Here is an 18648-nt window from a genome sequence, read left to right on the forward strand (position 1 = left end):
TTCGGCTATATTTTTACGTTGGTTGCCGAAGACCTAACACAACCCTCCTCCTTTATCCGGGCTTGGGACCGGCTATGTACCGCAAGTGTAACATAGGCGGAGTTAAAAGATTAACTAATATTGAATAAAAAAAGTTTTCTCCATCTCTAATAAGTAACTTTCAATATTTGAATGAAAAAATATAATATTTACATCACTTTTAGTATATATATATCTTTACTACAAATTTTTTTATAATATAAAAAATAGATATTTTATTTCTTAGTTTCTATTAATTATTTTTATTCCAAAAAGTAAAGTTACATTAATAAAAGTAGTATAAAAAAGTCTAGGAGGTCAGCAGATTTTTATAATTTTTAGTATTTTATCATATTTTTAATAGTGTGAGATTACATCTAATAAAATAGAATTATTCAATTTCTTTTTTATGGTTAAATGTGCTCAGAATTTAACAAAAGTGTTGATACATAGTACTCCTCAAAGTAGTATATATATCCTGCCATTTCTTTGACATGACTTCATCATGTTACCAAATAATAAAGGCCACTCCAGTGTACCTGTCTGAAATTGCACCACCTAAATGGCGAGGTGCCTTCAACACAGGCTTCCAATTCTTCATCGGAGTCGGCGTGGTGGCCGCGAACCTTATAAACTACTTCACAGCAAACCACTCGTGGGGCTGGCGACTCTCCCTCGGCCTCGCCGCCGTCCCAGCCGCCTTCATGACTATCGGAGCATTCCTCATCCCCGACACCCCGAGCAGCTTAGTAGAGCGTGGCAAAATAGACCACGCACGACAAGCGTTACAGAAAGTAAGAGGCCACACAACAAATGTGGGACCCGAACTAGAAGAACTGATTCGGTTTTCGAAAACCGACATGATGGATCAAGAGAGATTCGTAACCATATTTGAGAGGCAGTATCGGCCTCAGTTGGTTATGGCTTTTGCTGTGCCATTGTCTCAGCAACTTACTGGGATCAATATCGTTGCATTCTACGCGCCTAATTTGTTTCAGTCTGTGGGATTTGGTAACCGCTCCGCTTTGCTTTCAGCTGTTATATTGGGACTCGTCAACCTTGGTTCCATACTGGTGTCTGCTTCCATTGTTGATCGATTTGGTCGAAGATTCTTGTTCATTGCTGGTGGTATTCAAATGCTTCTCTGCATGGTAAGCAAATCTTTAAGCCTTTTGATATACAAACATGTATCTTTTGTCTTTCAAATACTCGTAATAATTAACCATACCCACTACATATGCACCTTCCTCTAAGTTGAAAACTCATATGCAATTGTTTGTATATAAATTTGATAGTTAAAGACTCTTAATTATAACTTAATCAAATATGTTAAAATTATTTTTTTTTTGTCATGCACTTCATATGAAGATAATTGTTAATGGATTGTTGCATGCATACATAAAATTAAATTTAAATTTCTAACCCTTGTTTAAACAAACGAGTGAATTGATCACTCAACTAGTTCAAATTAGTTTCTCCATCAACATTACTATAATGCATAAAATTATAGGATTTAACTAATTTTTTTTTAAAGTACATGTTAAAGTTATTAATAAAAAAATTTATTATAAAAAATTGTGCAAAATTTAATTTTCAATACAATTGTTATGTATTTATTAAAATAAAATATTTAAAATTTTTTATTAATAATAATCTTAATTTATACTCTAAAAACACATTATTAGCTAAACCCAAAATTATAAACATACTACATATCCAATTTCACCAATTTATTAGCCACTTGTATTCAAATAGGTAGAGTAGATTCCGTATTTTTCTATTCTAATTAATGGGATTGTGAGGTTAGATCATATTTTAATAATAAACTGCTAATGGTAGCTGATGTTATTTTGGTGCACAATAAAAAGAAAAATATTAAGACTATAAGAATTTATTATTTTTTTATTAATATTTATTTATTAATTTAATTTTTTTAGTTTAATTTTTTTATAGTCTAATGATCAAATAATATACTTTATCTTATATTTTTAAAAATTAATAACTAATTAATAGCTCAAACAATAAATTCTAATAGACCTCTAGTATTTCTCCAATAAAAATGCACACAATTTAGGTTGATCCTTTAAAAATATTTCTTAAGTATTAAATTAAAAGTTGTCCTAGAAAAACTAACGTTTTTTCAATTAATATCAGTTAATTATTTTAAAATTATTTTATTTATGTTAAATTTTAAATTTTAAATTATAAACTATAAGTCCTAGATCCTGAATTCTCCGCAAAATAAACATTTTTAGAAATAAAAAAAAGTTGGCTAATTTTATTCAACTGAAAATTGATTTTCTATACTCTCTCTCCTCTCTTTGTGAATAAGACGTAAATAAAGTAATTTTCGCTTTACACTTGCTCAAAACCATGAGGCTTCATCTGTTATAGTTCGTATGACGGTTATTAATGTTAAAATTGATAGCATAACTTATACGCATGTCACATATTTATGATGATTGTATGTCATATGGTTGTGAAGACTGCAGTGGCTGTGGTGTTAGCACTAGTGAGTGGCGTTGAAGGCACAGAAAGCATTTCGAAGGGGAACACTATACTCATATTGGTGCTGCTCTGCTTCTACGCCGCAGGATTCGGTTGGTCATGGGGCCCCCTCTGCTGGCTGATTCCTAGTGAGATCTTCCCCTTAAAGATCAGGTCTCCTGGCCAAAGCATTGCCGTTGCAGTTCAGTTATTAACGGTCTTTGTTTTGTCCCAAACGTTCTTGAGAATGCTTTGTCACTTTAAGTTTGGGACGTTCCTGTTCTATGCGGCTTGGATTGCACTGATTACTATCTTCATTATTCTGTTCATGCCTGAGACCAAGGGGATTCCGTTGGATTCCATGTATATCATATGGGGAAAACATTGGTATTGGCGTCGGTTCGTTGTTGAACCACAAGTTGATCAATAAAATCTTCCATGAATTGCAGGGTAATGCTACTGTAAAGAATACAATTTTGGTGAAAAATAAAGATGGCTTCTTTTAGTAAAAGAAGTTCCAAACAAAAATTTTATCATTTGCATTGTATATATTCTTTAAAAATTTTATAAAAATCTTCATTCTTCATCAAATTGTACTCATCACCAAAGAAATTTCTTAAATTGATAGTTTGTGTCTTTTATAATTTTTTTGTCTTATTCTTTTTGGCAAAGGTAAGGATAGGACGGGAATCTAAGCTCTCGAGATTTGGAGAGTAAACAGTACGGTCTCATAGAAAGAACAGAGAATAAAACTCCCATTGGGTTGCCCTTTTATTGTATGTATTTGTACCTTCAGAAGTCTTGTGTATATGTTTTATTTCCCTTTTATTGAAAATTTGAATTTATTCGAACAAGAGTATCCTGATGAGCTAATAAGGAGCAACATGCATCTAGCAAAGATTTTCCCACAAGATGTATGTTGTTTGGCAATAAAGCTTTGAGGAGTATCTAACTCTGAAATGACTAAAAGCATTCAGGCAGCAGTGATAAAGACACCATTACTAGTGTATTAGAGGTCCAATGTATCTTCTAAATAATCATAAAACCTTAGCGTATACCAAATGAAACCTGCACCCTCCTTAGCAGTCACAATCTCTGCTTTGTGGGCCTCAGTCTTTCCATAATCATATGCTCTGTTCTCAGTTTTATAAAGAAATGACGTAGAACAACTAAAAAAATTGTCAAGACTCTAAATTCTAATTGTTATAGGGTAAGGTAAAATCTCTTGTTAGATAATAAGAGTGAAGCTGGTTAGTTAGTTTGATATAATCTGCAGCTTTATATATTGTATGCTGTTAGTGTTAAAAAAAATGAATCATATATTCATTTCAGTTTTCTTCTCTCTTTTTCTCTGTTTTCTCTGTCTGTTACAGTAATTAAAATAGTATCAAGAGCCTCTTCTTAAAACCTATGTTTTTCTTTTTTTCGTTCTACAACAATGACGTTCATTCCCTCTGGAGAAGCTGACAACACCAAATCAGCATTAGTGCCATTTGCAGAAAAGCTAAATGATGCAAACTACAACACCTGGAAACATCAAGCATGGCTAATAATTCAAACATTGGGCATGAAAGATCACTTAGATGGATCAATAGCGCCACCACAGTTCGAACAATCTTCAAAATCCACCACAGATACAGCTGCCAAAGTGACGGAGCCTTCAACCACGACCTCCACACCTGAAACGCTCCAAGAATCAGAAAAATACAAAGAATGGGGGCAGATTGATTTTAGCTCTCACCACTTGCCTCCTTGCTTCTAGTCCACGAACTTCCAAAATAGATTCTTCATTGCAACAAATTTTGTGATGCTTGGTCTACAATTTTGAATTACTTCTCTGTAACCTCTAAAATGTGTGTCCAAAGGCTAAAGTCGCAGCTCAAATGTATCTAGAAAACTGGTACAATCACTGATTATCTTGCGAAAATTCGGAAACTTGTTGCAATTGGTTACCAATTACAAGAAGATGATCGCACTTAGGCGATTTTGGATAGATTGACTGAAGAGTACAGTGGATACATCACCTCCATCATGTCAAGATTAGGAACGTTATCTGCGATTGAGGCTGAGGCCTTTCTTCTTGCTTATGAGGACATACTAGTGAGGTTCAAGAACCTCTCACAAGGAGTTGCCACTGCAAATCTCTCAGTCTTTCTTCACAAATTCTAGACGTGGTGGCTTAGTAAGGAGAGGAAGAGGAGGAAGATTTCAGAGAGGTGGTAGATTTTCATGGAGTAATCATGTGGCCGAAACGGCCACGTAGCTTGCAATTGTTATTTGTGCTTCGATCAACAATTCCAGCATGGTTCAAGTTCTTCTTCCACACAACCAACTCAAATCCCAACTCAAACATCATCCCGCCACCACCATCCTCCTCTTTCCACCAACCACGAGCATTCTTCACAAGACCCTCTTCTAGTAGTGAAGCTTCTTGGTTTGCAGAATCTGGAGCGAGTCACCACGTGACTAATGATTCGAATAATATCCTTTCCTCCTCACACATCAATCATGATCAAGATCAGCTCTTTATATAGATAACGGCACAGGTATTTCTATTCAAAATTCTGAAGTTTCTTGCTTACTTGATAAAAATAATGTCCAATATAAATTGCTTAATCTTCTATGTGTTCCTCAAATTACTTAAAACTTATTAAGTGTGTCAAAATTAGAGGACAATTGTGTATTTTTAAATTTTGGCCTAAGCATTGTAAAACATGATTAGGTGTCTCGAGAACTTCTCCTGGAATTACTAAGGAATAAGGATAGCATGTATGTTTTTGAGAATTCAAGTGTCCCAGAAATTTACCACCTGGTTCTTCATATTCTGTTAATTGCACCTCAACAAAATCTAGTTCCGTTAATAATAGCTCTAGCATGCCCTTAAATTTCCTTTCTAATAAGTCAATTTGTACTAGTCAGATTCAACCCTTATCAATAAATGGAAATTTCAATGATTGCATGAATCCTGTTTCTTGTCCTGATAGCATTTCTAATTCTAATACTATTTCATCTAGAATGACTAAAGATTCTATTTGTAATCAATTTACTGCACAAACACAAACTAAATTAACAAACTGAAATATAACCGAATGCATGACTTATGCTATGTGCCTCTAAAAAAATCTGATTCGGCCACTAACATACCGATATGTTTTTACTCAATCAATTGGCATTAGTAATATTAAACATTCACCTATAAATGTCACATTAACTAAGACAAGTGCTTCTGACCTTTCAAGCAAGTTGTTTATATAACACCTAAGTTAAATCCTATCTTTAAAGGCCTTTAGATAAGATGTCACCTTTGATCCAAAACAAATTAACTCAATCGTTATTTAAGAAAAGAGGGAAATACGTATGAAACTTTGGGTAACAATCAAATACCAATAAAAAGACGAAATTAGACACACTCAATCAAGTTCGAGCAAATAGAACAAAATTTCTAGGAGTACGGTTCTAATAAAAAAATGCTTAAAAGTAACTATGACGAAAACTCAATGCATCCTAACTAATTTCATCAAAGAAACTCCCGTCCTTGTGTCATATTCTATCTTTGGTCAGGACTCTTCAGTCTTTCATGAATCAGGGTACTAGCAGTCCTCTTCTAATACTTCTCTGTGGGGGTGAAGATCCGGTTTCGTTGTGTGGGGTGAACTAAAATTTGACGTTGTGCTGAAGCGGGAGAATAGGGCACGTACTCCACCTTTGGACTTTTGCAAGAGGTCAACTCCTCATCTGGATCCTCCTCCATTGGGTCCTCCTCCTGGCTAGGGCTACCGGACTCTTCTTCCTCTGTCTCAGGATCTGATTCAAGGTAGACCACCTCAGGTAACCTTTTTTTAAATGCTGAAGTGTTCGTATATACGAAGGTTACGACAGGCAGTTGGGGTTCTCCTTCTACGAAATCTCGACCTAAGTAGATAGTTGGGAGGACGGTAGTAGTGGTCACAACTAACCCACTCGTACTTCGAGGGGTCATACTCAGAAGTTACCCTCGGGGCACTGCGTCATCGTCATCTCTATCCACTGTACCATGTTTCTCTGGAGATAGTATGGGAAAAAGAAGGGATGAGAACTTAAAAGGTCTTAATAGGAGTGCTATGTAACACCTCCACATCTATCCCCAACCCACATGCAGGATTTAAAAAAAAATTATATGACATGGCATGTATTATGAACTTTCCTTGTAAAACTTAAAACATAATAAGCAAAAAAAAAGCATGTGACGTTGATATAGGCAAGTCAAATAAAAAGGATAATAACTTATGAAAAAGGGAAGTGCTATTTGTACACCAAAATCAGCCACTAAAATCAACTACCAATGTATTTGTGTATAAATACATGTGTAGTTTAATTTATTTTCAATGTGTATTTATATTCTAACATGTATTTTATACTGCTGTCTGACTTTGATGGCTAATTTTGGTGTACACCTAGCATAACCTTATGAAAAATCAACATAATCCTAACTTAAGAAAATAAGCTTAAAAATATAATTACAATCAAACTTTTCTTTATACTTTTCTTTTCTTAACTTGTAACTTTTATGGAAGGTATTGAGTTCAAACCGGTATAAAGATGGGAGTCCCCTTCTCTTCTCGAACGTTTTCGCGATCACCTTTCTTTGGATCATCTCGATCGATCACCCTCCCTTACCGAGGGGTCATATCGATATCTTATCTTTGGGGTCACCTTCCCTTACCAAAAGATGATTCCCTCAGTTCAGTTTACAAATAGGGTTACACAAGAAGAAAATAATACAAAAAGATGGACAAATATCATGATAAAAGGGACATGTGAGATAATGATACCATAGTTATATGGCACATGATATGCATGTACTCTCTAATTAAAGAGATATTAGTAACAAAATGGCATAATTAAAAGATCACATTAAAGCACATAAAAATAGGACATATTAAATAATTGAACAAAGCTTATAAAAGAGTATGTACTCTTGACCTAAAGAAATATTAATAACATAATGACATAAATTAAATGATCATATTAATGCACATAATAAAAATAGGGCATATTAAATAATTGAACAAAGCTTATTAAAAGGCATATACTCTTGATTTTAAAGGGATATTAATGACATAATGACATAAATTAAAGGATCATATTAATGCTCATAATAGAAATAGGACGCATTAAATAATTGAATAATAAGATTTATTAAAAAGACATGTACTCTTGACTTAAATGGCTTGTGAGGTAGTGGTTACAATTATAGAAATAATATTCATCATGAAACTACACAAATATGCATGTACTCTTGATCAAAAGGTTTTAAAAAAAATGATGAATTTATGTGTAGGAGAAACTTTGATGACAAACATAATGTATGCGTGTAAAGGAAAGGAAGAAGAGGAATAATGCCATAAGACACACAACCATAATAATATAATAAGGACAATATAGATGGTAAAAAATAAAAACAAAAACAAAGCATAATGCATGCCAAACATAAAAGTAAAAAGTATAATTTTCTACTCTTTTTCTAAAGCCTCTTTATTGCCTATGAAGTTGACTCTTGTATTTGCATACAGAATATTTTCGTAGAAAGAGGAGGGGGATGATTAGTATTTGAGAGGGATGATTTTCTACCTATTGGTGTACCCCTATTTATATACTTTTGGTTGTAGGTGTGGTTGGGATCATTTTAAATTCAAAAGAAGGGCGGTTGTTAGATTCCAATCCATAATTCAAAATTCTAATCCCAACTCCTAACTGATTTTCAAATTTTAAATTGAATTTTGTTTCTAGAAGAGGGGGGTGAGGCGGTTGTTACATTATCACCCCGTAAAAAAAAAGAATTTGTCCCCAAATTTCACATCTTAGATTGGTCGATGAGGGTTATTAGATAGCTTATGTGTCTTATCAGTAATCCTCTACTATTGGAAAGGAAAGAAAATCTCGTCATGATCGTTACATGGAAACAAGTCTGGAAATTTCTGTCTCATGTCTGCCTCTATTTCCCATGTGTAGTCCCCTGGAACTACTCCTACCCATGCCACTTTTACCAGTCGTATCGTCTTGTTCCTTAGTTACTTCACGCTTTTGTCTACAATCTCCATGGCTGGTACTCAAAATTTAGGTCGTCCTTGAGCGTTACATTCTCTTGTTGCATCACATGGCTTGGATCTTGTTGGTATTTTCATAGTTAAGACACATGGAACACATTATGTAGTCTTGACAGATTCGGTGGTAGGGCGAGCTGGTACGCTGACTTTCCTATGCGCCGAAGGATTTAAAATAGACCCAGGTACTGTGGGCTTAATTTTCGCACCTTAAGAGCCCTTCCTACCCCGGTGGTGGGGGTGATTTTTAGGAACACATGATCACCCTCCTGAAACTCGAGGGGTTTTCTTTGGTGATATGCATAACTCTTTTGTTGACTTTGGGCGGTACGTATTCTTTTCCTTATCCTTTTGATATCTTCTGTGGTCTGTCTTACTAATTCTGGTCCTAAGTTACCTCTCTCTTCTGGTCCATACCAGCATAAAGAAGATTGGCATCTTCGTCCGTAAAGGGCCTCATATGGTGCCATCCCGATGCTAGCATGGTAGCTGTTGTTATAAGCAAACTCGATCAGTGGTAGGTGGCTCTCCCACTTCCCAGGTCTATCTAGGACACAAGCTCTTAACATGTCTTCCAACGTCTGGATGGTTCTTTTTGTTTGTCCATCTATTTGCCGGTGGTATGACATGCTTAAGCACAATCTTGTCCCGAATGCCTTTTGCAACGTGTTCCAAAACCTAGAGGTAAATCATGGGTCTCTGTCCGAGACTAAGGTTGATAATATCACGTGTAACCTCACGATCTCTTTGATAGTGTGGCTAGTCTTTCCAATGAGTCGGTCGCCTTGGCTGGTAAAAAATGGGCGGTCTTTGTAAGCCGGTCTATAATAACCCATATGGCGTCACATCCCTCTTGAGTACGAGACAATCCCATGACGAAGTCCATCGATACGTCCTCCCACTTCCACTCTAGAATGCCATGGGGTTGCAGTACCCCCAATGGTTTCTAATACTCAATTTTTACCTTCTTACAAACCAGACATTTATTCACGATGGTAGCTAAATCCTTTTTCATCCCTGGCCACCAGAACATCTTCTTCAAATCATGGTACATCTTTGTCATGCTAGGATGAATGGTAAAATCTCCTTTATGGACTTCTTCCACAATCTTGTTCTGAAGATCACCTCCATGTCTTCACTGTAAATACTATCATGGCTAGTTCAAGGTCGTGGGTTGAATAGTTGGCTTCGTGGGTCTTTCGTTGCCTTGACGCATATTCCACTACCTTCTTGTCTTGCATTAGTACGCAACCCAGTCTCTGTCCTGAGGCATCACAGTAAATTCAAAAGCTATGTCAGGTTAGGTAAGACTAGCACTGGGGCAGATGTCAAGTGATCTTTTAATTCTTGGAAGCTACTTTCGCAATCTGGTGTCCAAACAAACAGGGTGTCCTTCCTGGTTAGGTGAGTTAATGGCAGGGCTAGTTGGGAAAACCCTCTTATAAATCTACTATAGTAGCCTGCCAATCCTAAAAAACTCATTATTTCCGTTACTGATGTCGGCCTTTCCTAATTTAGTAAAGAGTCTATCTTACTTGGATTTACTGATATTCTGTTGCTAGAAACCATATGTCCAAAAAATTGAACCTCTTTCATCCAAAACTCACACTTGGATAGTTTTGCATACAAATTTTTCTCTCAAAGGGTCCCCAGTATTACACGCAAGTGCTCCTTATGTTCTTCTTTCGTCTTGGAGAAAATCAAAATATCATCTATGAATACCACCACGAAACTGTCAAGGTAAAGTTAAAAAATTCTATTCATGTAGTCCCTAAAGACGGCGGGAGCATTGGTCAGCCCAAAAGACATCACTGTAAACTCGTAGTGGTCGTATCTTATTCGAAAAGCCGTCTTTGGAATGTCTTCCTCTCTTATCGTTATTTGATGGTACCCTTATCTCAAGTCAATCTTAGAGAACACCATTGCACCCTGTAGTTAGACCATTAAGTCATCTATTCTTGGGAGAGGATACTTGGTCTACATCGTGATTTTGTTGAGCTGTCTATAGTCTACGTAGAAACACATACTGCCATCGTTTTTCTTCACAAACAGTGCTGGAGCTCCCCAGGAAGAGGCGCTTGGTCTGATGAATCTATTTTACAACAGTTCTTCTAGCTGATTCTTCAGTTCAGTGAGCTCCAACAGGGCCATCTGGTAAGAGGCTATGGAGATTGGCCCTGTTCCAGGTACCAATTCTATGGAGAACTCGACTTCTCATCTTAGGGGAAAAGAGGGTATATCTTTAGGGAAGATATATGAGAAGTCTTATACTACTGGTATCTCACACAAATCCTTATTAGAGTTTGCTTTCACTGAAGTTAGCAAGGCATATCCTCGCCTTATACCTGTACCTTTGGAGGGTCTTGAGGGAGCAATGAGAAGGTCACTTGTGTTTTGTATGGATTGAGGGGAAAAATGACTTTTCTCTCAAAATAATCTAACAAGACTCAATTTTTATTGAGCCAATCCATTCTTAGGATGATGTCTAATCCTACTAAAGGGAGGTACACAAAGTTAGCAAGGTATGACCTATCTGAAATGAGGATATAAGTCCTCTGACAGACTTGTTGAGTTTTGACACTCTTATCGGCTAGGGTGGTCATTAGTAGGACATAAGGTAGTTTGGTCATGGGTAAGCTATTTCTACTAGTAGCAGAGAGAGATATGAATGAATGAGAAGTACCAATATCATATAGAATAGTTAAAGGAACTCCATCAATTGTGCACTTACCCTCGATTCAATCTTCTGACTCGTGGGCTTCCTCGCTGCTGAGGGCAAAGACTTACTCCTGATGCTGTGGTGGATCGGCAGAGGATGGGGGAACTGCTGGGCATTCCCTGGCAATATGCCCCGACTAAAAACATCGGAAGCATACATTTTGCCCAGTAAAGCACCTAGCCCTATGTTGCTTTCCACACGAAGCACACTCCTTGAGTTCGGTGGTCTTTGGTGAGGCATCAGTGGAAGGTTTCTGGCGATTCGTGTCCTGTTGAGGTTGTCTTCCTGTAGGTCTTCCAAGAAAGGCCTTCTTCTGCAATGGCTGTGGGGAAGATCCTCGGTTCAGCTGCCTTTTCTTAAAAGCTTCGCTTCTTTCCGATACTAGTTTTTTGGGTTCATGGATAACCATAGGGAGAAGTTTTTATCAATCATACCTCCTAAGACAAGGTACCTAGGATTGAATTTGCTTTGACACCAATAATGTAATACCCTAAGTTAAATCCTATACTTGAAGGCCTTTAGATAGGGTGTCACCCTTGACCCAAAGTAAATTAACTCAATCGTTATGCAAGGAAGGAGGAAAATACGCATGAAGTTTTGGGTAACAATTAAATAGCAATAAAAAGACAGAATTGGACACACTCAATCAAGTTCGAGCAAATAGAACAAAATTTCTATGAGTACGGTTCTAATAAAAAAAAAAGAAATGCTTAAAAGTAACTATGACGAAAACCCAATGCATCCTAACTAATTTTATCGATGAAACTCCCGTCCTTGTGTCATATCATGTCCTTGGTCAGGACCCTTTAGTCTTTCATGAATCAGGATACTAGTAGTCCTCTTCCAACACTTTTCTACAGGGTGAAGATCCGGTTCTGTTGTGTGGGATGAACTAAGATCTGACGGGGTGTTGAGGTGGGAGAATAGGACACGTACTCCACCTTTGGACTTCCGCAAGAGGTAAACTCCTCCTTTGGATCCTTCTCCATTGGGTCCTCCTCTTGGCTAGGGCTGCCGAACTTCTCTTCCTCTATTTTAGGATCTGATTCGAGGTAGACCACCCTAGGTGACTGTTTCTTAGGTGCTGAAGTGTTCGTATCTAGGAAGGTTACGACAGGCAGTTGGGACTCTCCTTCTACGAAATCTCGACCTAAGTAGATAGTTGGGAGCATGGTAGTAGTGGTCGTAATTATCCACTCGTGCTTCGAGGGGTTATACTTAGAAGTTACCCTCGGGGGCATTGCGTCGTCTCTATCCGATGTGCCATGTTCCTCTGAAGATAGTATGGGAAAAAGAAGGGATAAGAACTTAAAAGGTCTCAATAGGAGTGCTATATAACACCTCCATATCTATCCCCAGCCCACATACAAGATTTAAAAATAAATTCTATGGCATGGCATGCATTATGAATTTTTCTTGTAAAACGTAAAACATAATAAGCATAGAAAAGCATGTGACATTGACATAGGCAAGTCAAATAGAAAGGATAATAACTTATGAAAAATCAACATAATCCTAACCTAAGAAAATAACATTAAAAATATAATTACAATCAAACTTTCCTTTATACTTTTTCTTTTCTTAACTTGTAGCTTTTGTGGAAGGTATTCAGTTCAAACCGGTATAAAGATGGGAGTCCCCTTCCCTTACTGATGGTTCTTATCCCGAACATTTTGGCGATCATCTTCCCTTATCGAAGGATCATCTCGATCGATCATCCTCCCTTACCGAGGGGTCATATTGATATCTTGTCTTTGGGGGTCATCTTCCCTTACCGAAGGATCATTCGCTCAGTTCAATTTACAAATATGGTTGTTTAGGCATACACAAGAAAAAAATCATGTAAGAAGATGGACAAATATGATGATAAAAGGGACATGTGAGATAATGATACCATAGTTTTATGGCACAGGATATGCACGTACTCTATAATTAAAGAGATATTAGTAACATAATGGCATATTTAAAAGATCATATTAAAGCACATAAAAATAGGACATATTAAATGATCAAACAAAGCTTATAAAAGGGTATGTACTCTTAACATAAAAGAATATTAATAACATAATGGCATAAATTAAAGGATCATATTAATGCACATAATGAAAATAGGGCATATTAAATAATTGAACAAAATTTATATAAAGGGTATGTACTCTTGACCTAAAGGAATATTAATAACATAATGACATAAATTAAAGGATCATATTAATGCACATAATGAAAATAGGGCATATTCACTACAACATTTTAGGTCTATGGCCACGATTTTTTTGGTCACGGTAAAAAACCGTAACCATAGGCCCTCTATGGTCACGGTTTTTTAGCGTGACAAAAGAAAAGCTATGGTCACGGTTTAGAAAAAGGGTGACCATAGAGTACCTATGGTCATAGTTTTTTAAAAAAGGGTGGCCTAAAAGGTCTATGGTCACGGTTTTTTACAATGACTAGAAAGGGTCTATGGTCATGGTTTTGGGGGGGGGGTTTACCTAAAGGGGTCTATGGTCACGGTTTTCGAGGTGACCCAAAGGGGTCTATGATCATGGTTTTTTACAGTGACCAAAAAGGGTCTATGGTCACGGTTTTTCAAAAAAGGGTGACCTAAAGGGGTTTATGGTCATGGTTTTAGGGGGTAACTTAAAGGGGTCTATGGTTACGGTTTTGGAAGGTGGCCTAAAAGGACCTATGGTCACGGTTTTGGGGGTAACCTAAAGGGGTCTATGGTCACAGTTTTTCAAAAAAGGGTGACCTAAAGGGGTCTATGGTCACGGTTTTGGGGGGTGACCTAAAGGGGTCTATGGTCACGGTTTTTGGGGGTGATCTAAGAGGGTCTATGGTCATGGTTTTAGGGGTGGCCTAAAGGGGTCTATGGTCACAGTTTTGGGAGGCGACCTAAAAGGGTCTATGGTCACAGTTTTTGGGGGTGACATAAAGGGGTCTATGGTCACGGTTTTGGGGGTGACCTAAAAAAGTCTATGATCATGGTTTTTCGAAAGGAGTGGCCGAAAAGGTATATGATCACGATTTTTAGAGTGACCTAATTTTAAATTAATTAAGGTTCTTATATATTTTTTATGATTTTAAATATTTTATATATTTAAAATTTAAAATTTTAATAATTAAAAACTAATTAGAATTTTATTTTAAAATAATTTTAATAATTAAATTAAATTTTAAATTAATACCCTATCTCCTAATTTTATTAAAATTACACTATCTTAAGTAACTCAAAAATTCCTAAATTAAAACTCTAACCCTAATTTCATTTTAACACACACCCAGACTCTCTAACCCTAAACCCAACCGCTGCCAATCTCCCCCTTCCTCTTCCCAAATACAACCTAGCAGCAGTAGCAGAAAGCAGAAAGAAAGAAAGAAAGGGGAGAAGGGAGATAACTCGGGAACAGAGAAAAGAAAAAAAGGAAGGAGACCGCATCGTGTCCTGCTGCTTTGCTGCCACCATCCATGTCGCACGCGGGAGAGCCGTCGAGTTCGATGGTGAAAGACGCGCATTGAGAGAGGGAGGAGCCGCACGACCGCCTCGCTATTGTCGTCACCGCCTCAAGCTCGTCGCCATTGCAAGCTCGTTGCACTGTGTCACCGTCGCAAGCTTTGTCGCGCTGTGTCACCGTCGCAAGCTCATCTTCGTCTCTGTTAGCTGCGCTACCTCTTCTCTGCTCTCTTCTCCAGTCGTCCTCTTCTTCTCTTCTCAGGTAAATAAATAATTATTACAATGAATTAATGTTCTGATTAGGGAATAGGGATTTTGATAATCAGAACTTATGAGTAGGGGTAAAAGTGTTGATTTTGATTATTAGAACTTCTGATTAGGGATGTTGTTTTTGATTATCAGAACTTGTGAATATTAGGGCTGTTGATTATTGTTCTATGTGGTATTTTTTCTAATTTGTTACTTGTTTTTTTTACTTGTTATGATTAGTAATTTAGTATTATTGGAACTTCAAATTATTACTTGTTTGTGTTTTTGATTTGTTCTTAATTTAGTTGATGCTAGGTTAATGCCCAACAAAATTCATTCATAATAATAATTATTTACATGTTCATACCATCGATTGAGTTGTTACCCATGATTGAGATCATACCACCATGAACTGTTGATGGATTCTAACAAACAATAGAAAATAAAAACTGTTGGTGAAACCACCAAAGATATTTGCCTCTTTGTTGCCGGCATGGGACTTTATTTGGCTAATTAGATCCTATATGTCTGAACTGAAATCTAGTCTTTGTCTAAGATGTTATTGCCAATAACCTATATTTTATTTGGTTGTACGTATCTGGACATTAGAGGACTGATTTCTGTGTGTTCATAGTGTTAATAAAATGAGGACTGATTTGTACGTATCTGGACTGAAAATTACTATTTTGAAAGGGTTTTGTTTTAAGTTGGATGATAATTAATAACTGACCTACTGGTATGCAAAATTGTGATTCACACTTTTCACAACTCCGCATAGCTGACCAACAAGTGCACTGGGTCGTCCAAGTAATAAAACCTTACGCGAGTAAGGGTCGATCCCACAGAGATTGTCGACTTGAAGTAAGCTATGGTCATCCTATAAATCTCAGTAGGGCTGATTCAAATGGTTATGAGTTTTTAATAATTAGAAGATAAATAAAACATAAAATAAGATAGAGATACTTATGTAATTCATTGGCGGGGATTTCAGATAAGCATTTGGAGATGCTTTGTTACTCCTGAACCTCTGCTTTCCTATTGTCTTCATCCAATCATGCGTGCTCCCTTCCATGGCAAACTGTATGATCCTCTCAGTGAAAATGGTCTGGCTACGGTCTCTATATGGCTAATCAACTGTCGGATTTCTTGTCTCGGATGAAAACTACCAGGCATAGCTACCGCAGGGCTAATCATCTGTCGGTTCTAACTAGCGTCGGAATAAGATCCATTGATCCTTTTGCACACTGTCACTGCACCCAACATTCACGAGTTTGAAGCTCTTCACAGTCATCGCTTCCCAGATCCTACTCGGAATACCACAGATAAGGTTTAGACTTTCCAGATCTTAGGAATGCTGTCTATTGTTCTAGCCTATAGCACGAAGATCCTAATATCAGATTTAGATGCTCTGTTGTCAGGAGAGACGATGTGAATCATTGATTAGAGACCCAAGAGAATATACTCTGGCTGTCGTCCAATAACTACATTGAACATCATGTAGACTGCTTTGTGGTTGTTAGGCACGCGGATCTTGGCTAAGCGAGTACTGAAGATAGAGGGTGATTGTCACGGGTTACCCCTTCAGTATGACTTAACTGAATTAAGTACAAGAGTATATCTTAGAGAAGAAGTAGGCATGAATTGAATGAAAAACCATAATACTTGCATTAATTCATGAGGAACAGCAGAGCTCCTCACCTTAATCTATGAGGTGTAAAAACTCCACCGTTGAAAATACATAAGAACAAAAGGTCTAGGCATGGCCGAATGGCCAGCCTCCAAAAAGGGTTTGAAGAACTCCCAAAAGGTCAAAGACTTTGAATACAATAGTAAAAAGTGCTATTTATACTAAACTAGTAAACTAGGTTTACAAAAAATGAGTAGATAGTGCAGAAATCCACTTTTGGGGCCCACTTGGTATGTGTTTGGGTTGAGCCTTGAAGCTTTCACGTGCATAGGCCATCCTTGGAGTTTAACTCCAGCTTTGGTGCCGGTTCCGGTGTTTTACTCCAGAAAAAGGTCTCTGGTGGGTGTTTGAACGCCAGTTTGGGCCATCAAATCTCGGGCAAAGTATAAACTATTATATATTTCTGGAAAGTCCAAGATGTCTACTTTCCAACGCAATTGAGGGCGTGCCAATTGAGCTTCTGTAGCTCCAGAAAAGCTACTTCGAGTGCAGGAGGGTCAGAATCCAATAGCATCTGCAGTCCTTTCTCAGCCTCTGAATCAGATTTTTGCTCAGGTCCCTCAATTTCAGCCAGAAAATATCTGAAATCACAGAAAAATATACAAACTCATAATAAAGTCTAGAAATGTGATTTTTGCATAAAAACTAATAAAAATATACTAAAAAGTAACTAAAACTTACTAAAAACTACCTAAAAATAATGCCAAAAAGCATATAAATTATCCTTTCATCACAACACCAAACTTAGATTGTTGCTTGTCCCCAAGCAACTGAAAAAAAAAGGATAAAAAGAAGAGAATATACAATAAATCCCAAAATATCAATGAAGCTTAGTTCTAATTAGATGAGCAAGACTTATAGTTTTTTGCTTCTGAATAGTTTTGGCATCTCACTTTATCCTTTGAAATTTAGAATCATTGGCATCTATAGGAATTCAGAATTAAGATAGTGTTATTGATTCTCCTAGTTCAGTATGTTGATTCTTGAATACAGCTACTTATGAGTCTTGGCCATGACCCTAAGCATCTTGTTTTCCAGTATTACCACCGGATACATAAATGCCAGAGACACATAACTGGGTGAACTTTTTTCAGATTGTGACTCAGCTTTACTAGAGTCCCCAGTTAGAGGTGTCCAGAGTTCTTAAGCACACTCTTTTGCTTTGGATCACGACTTTAACCACTCAATCCCAAGCTTTTCACTTGGACCTTTATGACACAAGCACATGGTTAGGGACAACTTGATTTAGCCACTTAGGCCAGGATTTTATTCCTTTGGGCCCTCCTATCCATTAATGCTCAAAGCCTTAGATCCTTTTTACCCTTGCCTTGTAGTTTAAAGGGTTATTGGCTTTTTCTGCTTGCTTTTTTCTTTTTTTCTTTCTTTTTCTTTATTTTTTTTGCCATATTTTTTTCGCAAGCTTTTTCTTTTCACTGCTTTTTCTTGCTTCAAGAATCAATTTTATAATTTTATAGATTATTAATAACATTTCTCTTTTTTCATTATTCTTTCAAGAGCCAACATTTTTAACATTCATAAACTTCACTATAAAAAATATGCACTCTTCAAGCATTCATTCAGAAAACAAAAAGTATTGCCACCACATAAAATAATTAAACTAATTTCATGATAGAATTCAAAATTCATGTACCTCTTGCTCTTTTGTAATTAGAAACATTTTTCATTTAAGAAAGGTAAATGATTCATGGGACATTTATAACTTCAAGGCATAGACACTAGACACTAATGATCATGTAATAAAGACACAAATATAGACAAAACATAAAGTACAAAAAAACAAAAAACAGAAAAATAAGAACAAGGAAATTAAAGAACGGGTCCACCTTAGTGACGGCGGCTAGTTCTTCCTCTTGAAGATCCTATGAAGTGCTTGAGCTCCTCAATGTCTCTTCCTTACCTTTGTTGCTCTTCCCTCATGGCTCTTTGGTCCTCT

General features: G+C 36.8%; 1 protein-coding gene across 1 annotated transcript in view; it reads left to right on the forward strand.

The window, feature by feature from the left end:
* LOC107459105 (sugar transport protein 5) overlaps positions 1–3492 on the forward strand; it is an 11364-nt gene extending 7872 nt beyond the window's left edge. Inside the window, exons 3-4 of the mRNA XM_016077317.3 lie at positions 543–1169; positions 2504–3492. Coding sequence (XP_015932803.3) covers positions 543–1169; positions 2504–2935 — 1059 coding nt within the window. The 3' untranslated portion in view covers positions 2936–3492. The remainder of the gene's footprint in view (positions 1–542; positions 1170–2503) is intronic.
* Positions 3493–18648: the final 15156 nt, after the last annotated feature.

The sequence above is a fragment of the Arachis duranensis genome, chromosome 7 (genome assembly GCF_000817695.3).
Source record: "Arachis duranensis cultivar V14167 chromosome 7, aradu.V14167.gnm2.J7QH, whole genome shotgun sequence".
In the NCBI taxonomy this organism is placed as follows: domain Eukaryota; kingdom Viridiplantae; phylum Streptophyta; class Magnoliopsida; order Fabales; family Fabaceae; genus Arachis; species Arachis duranensis.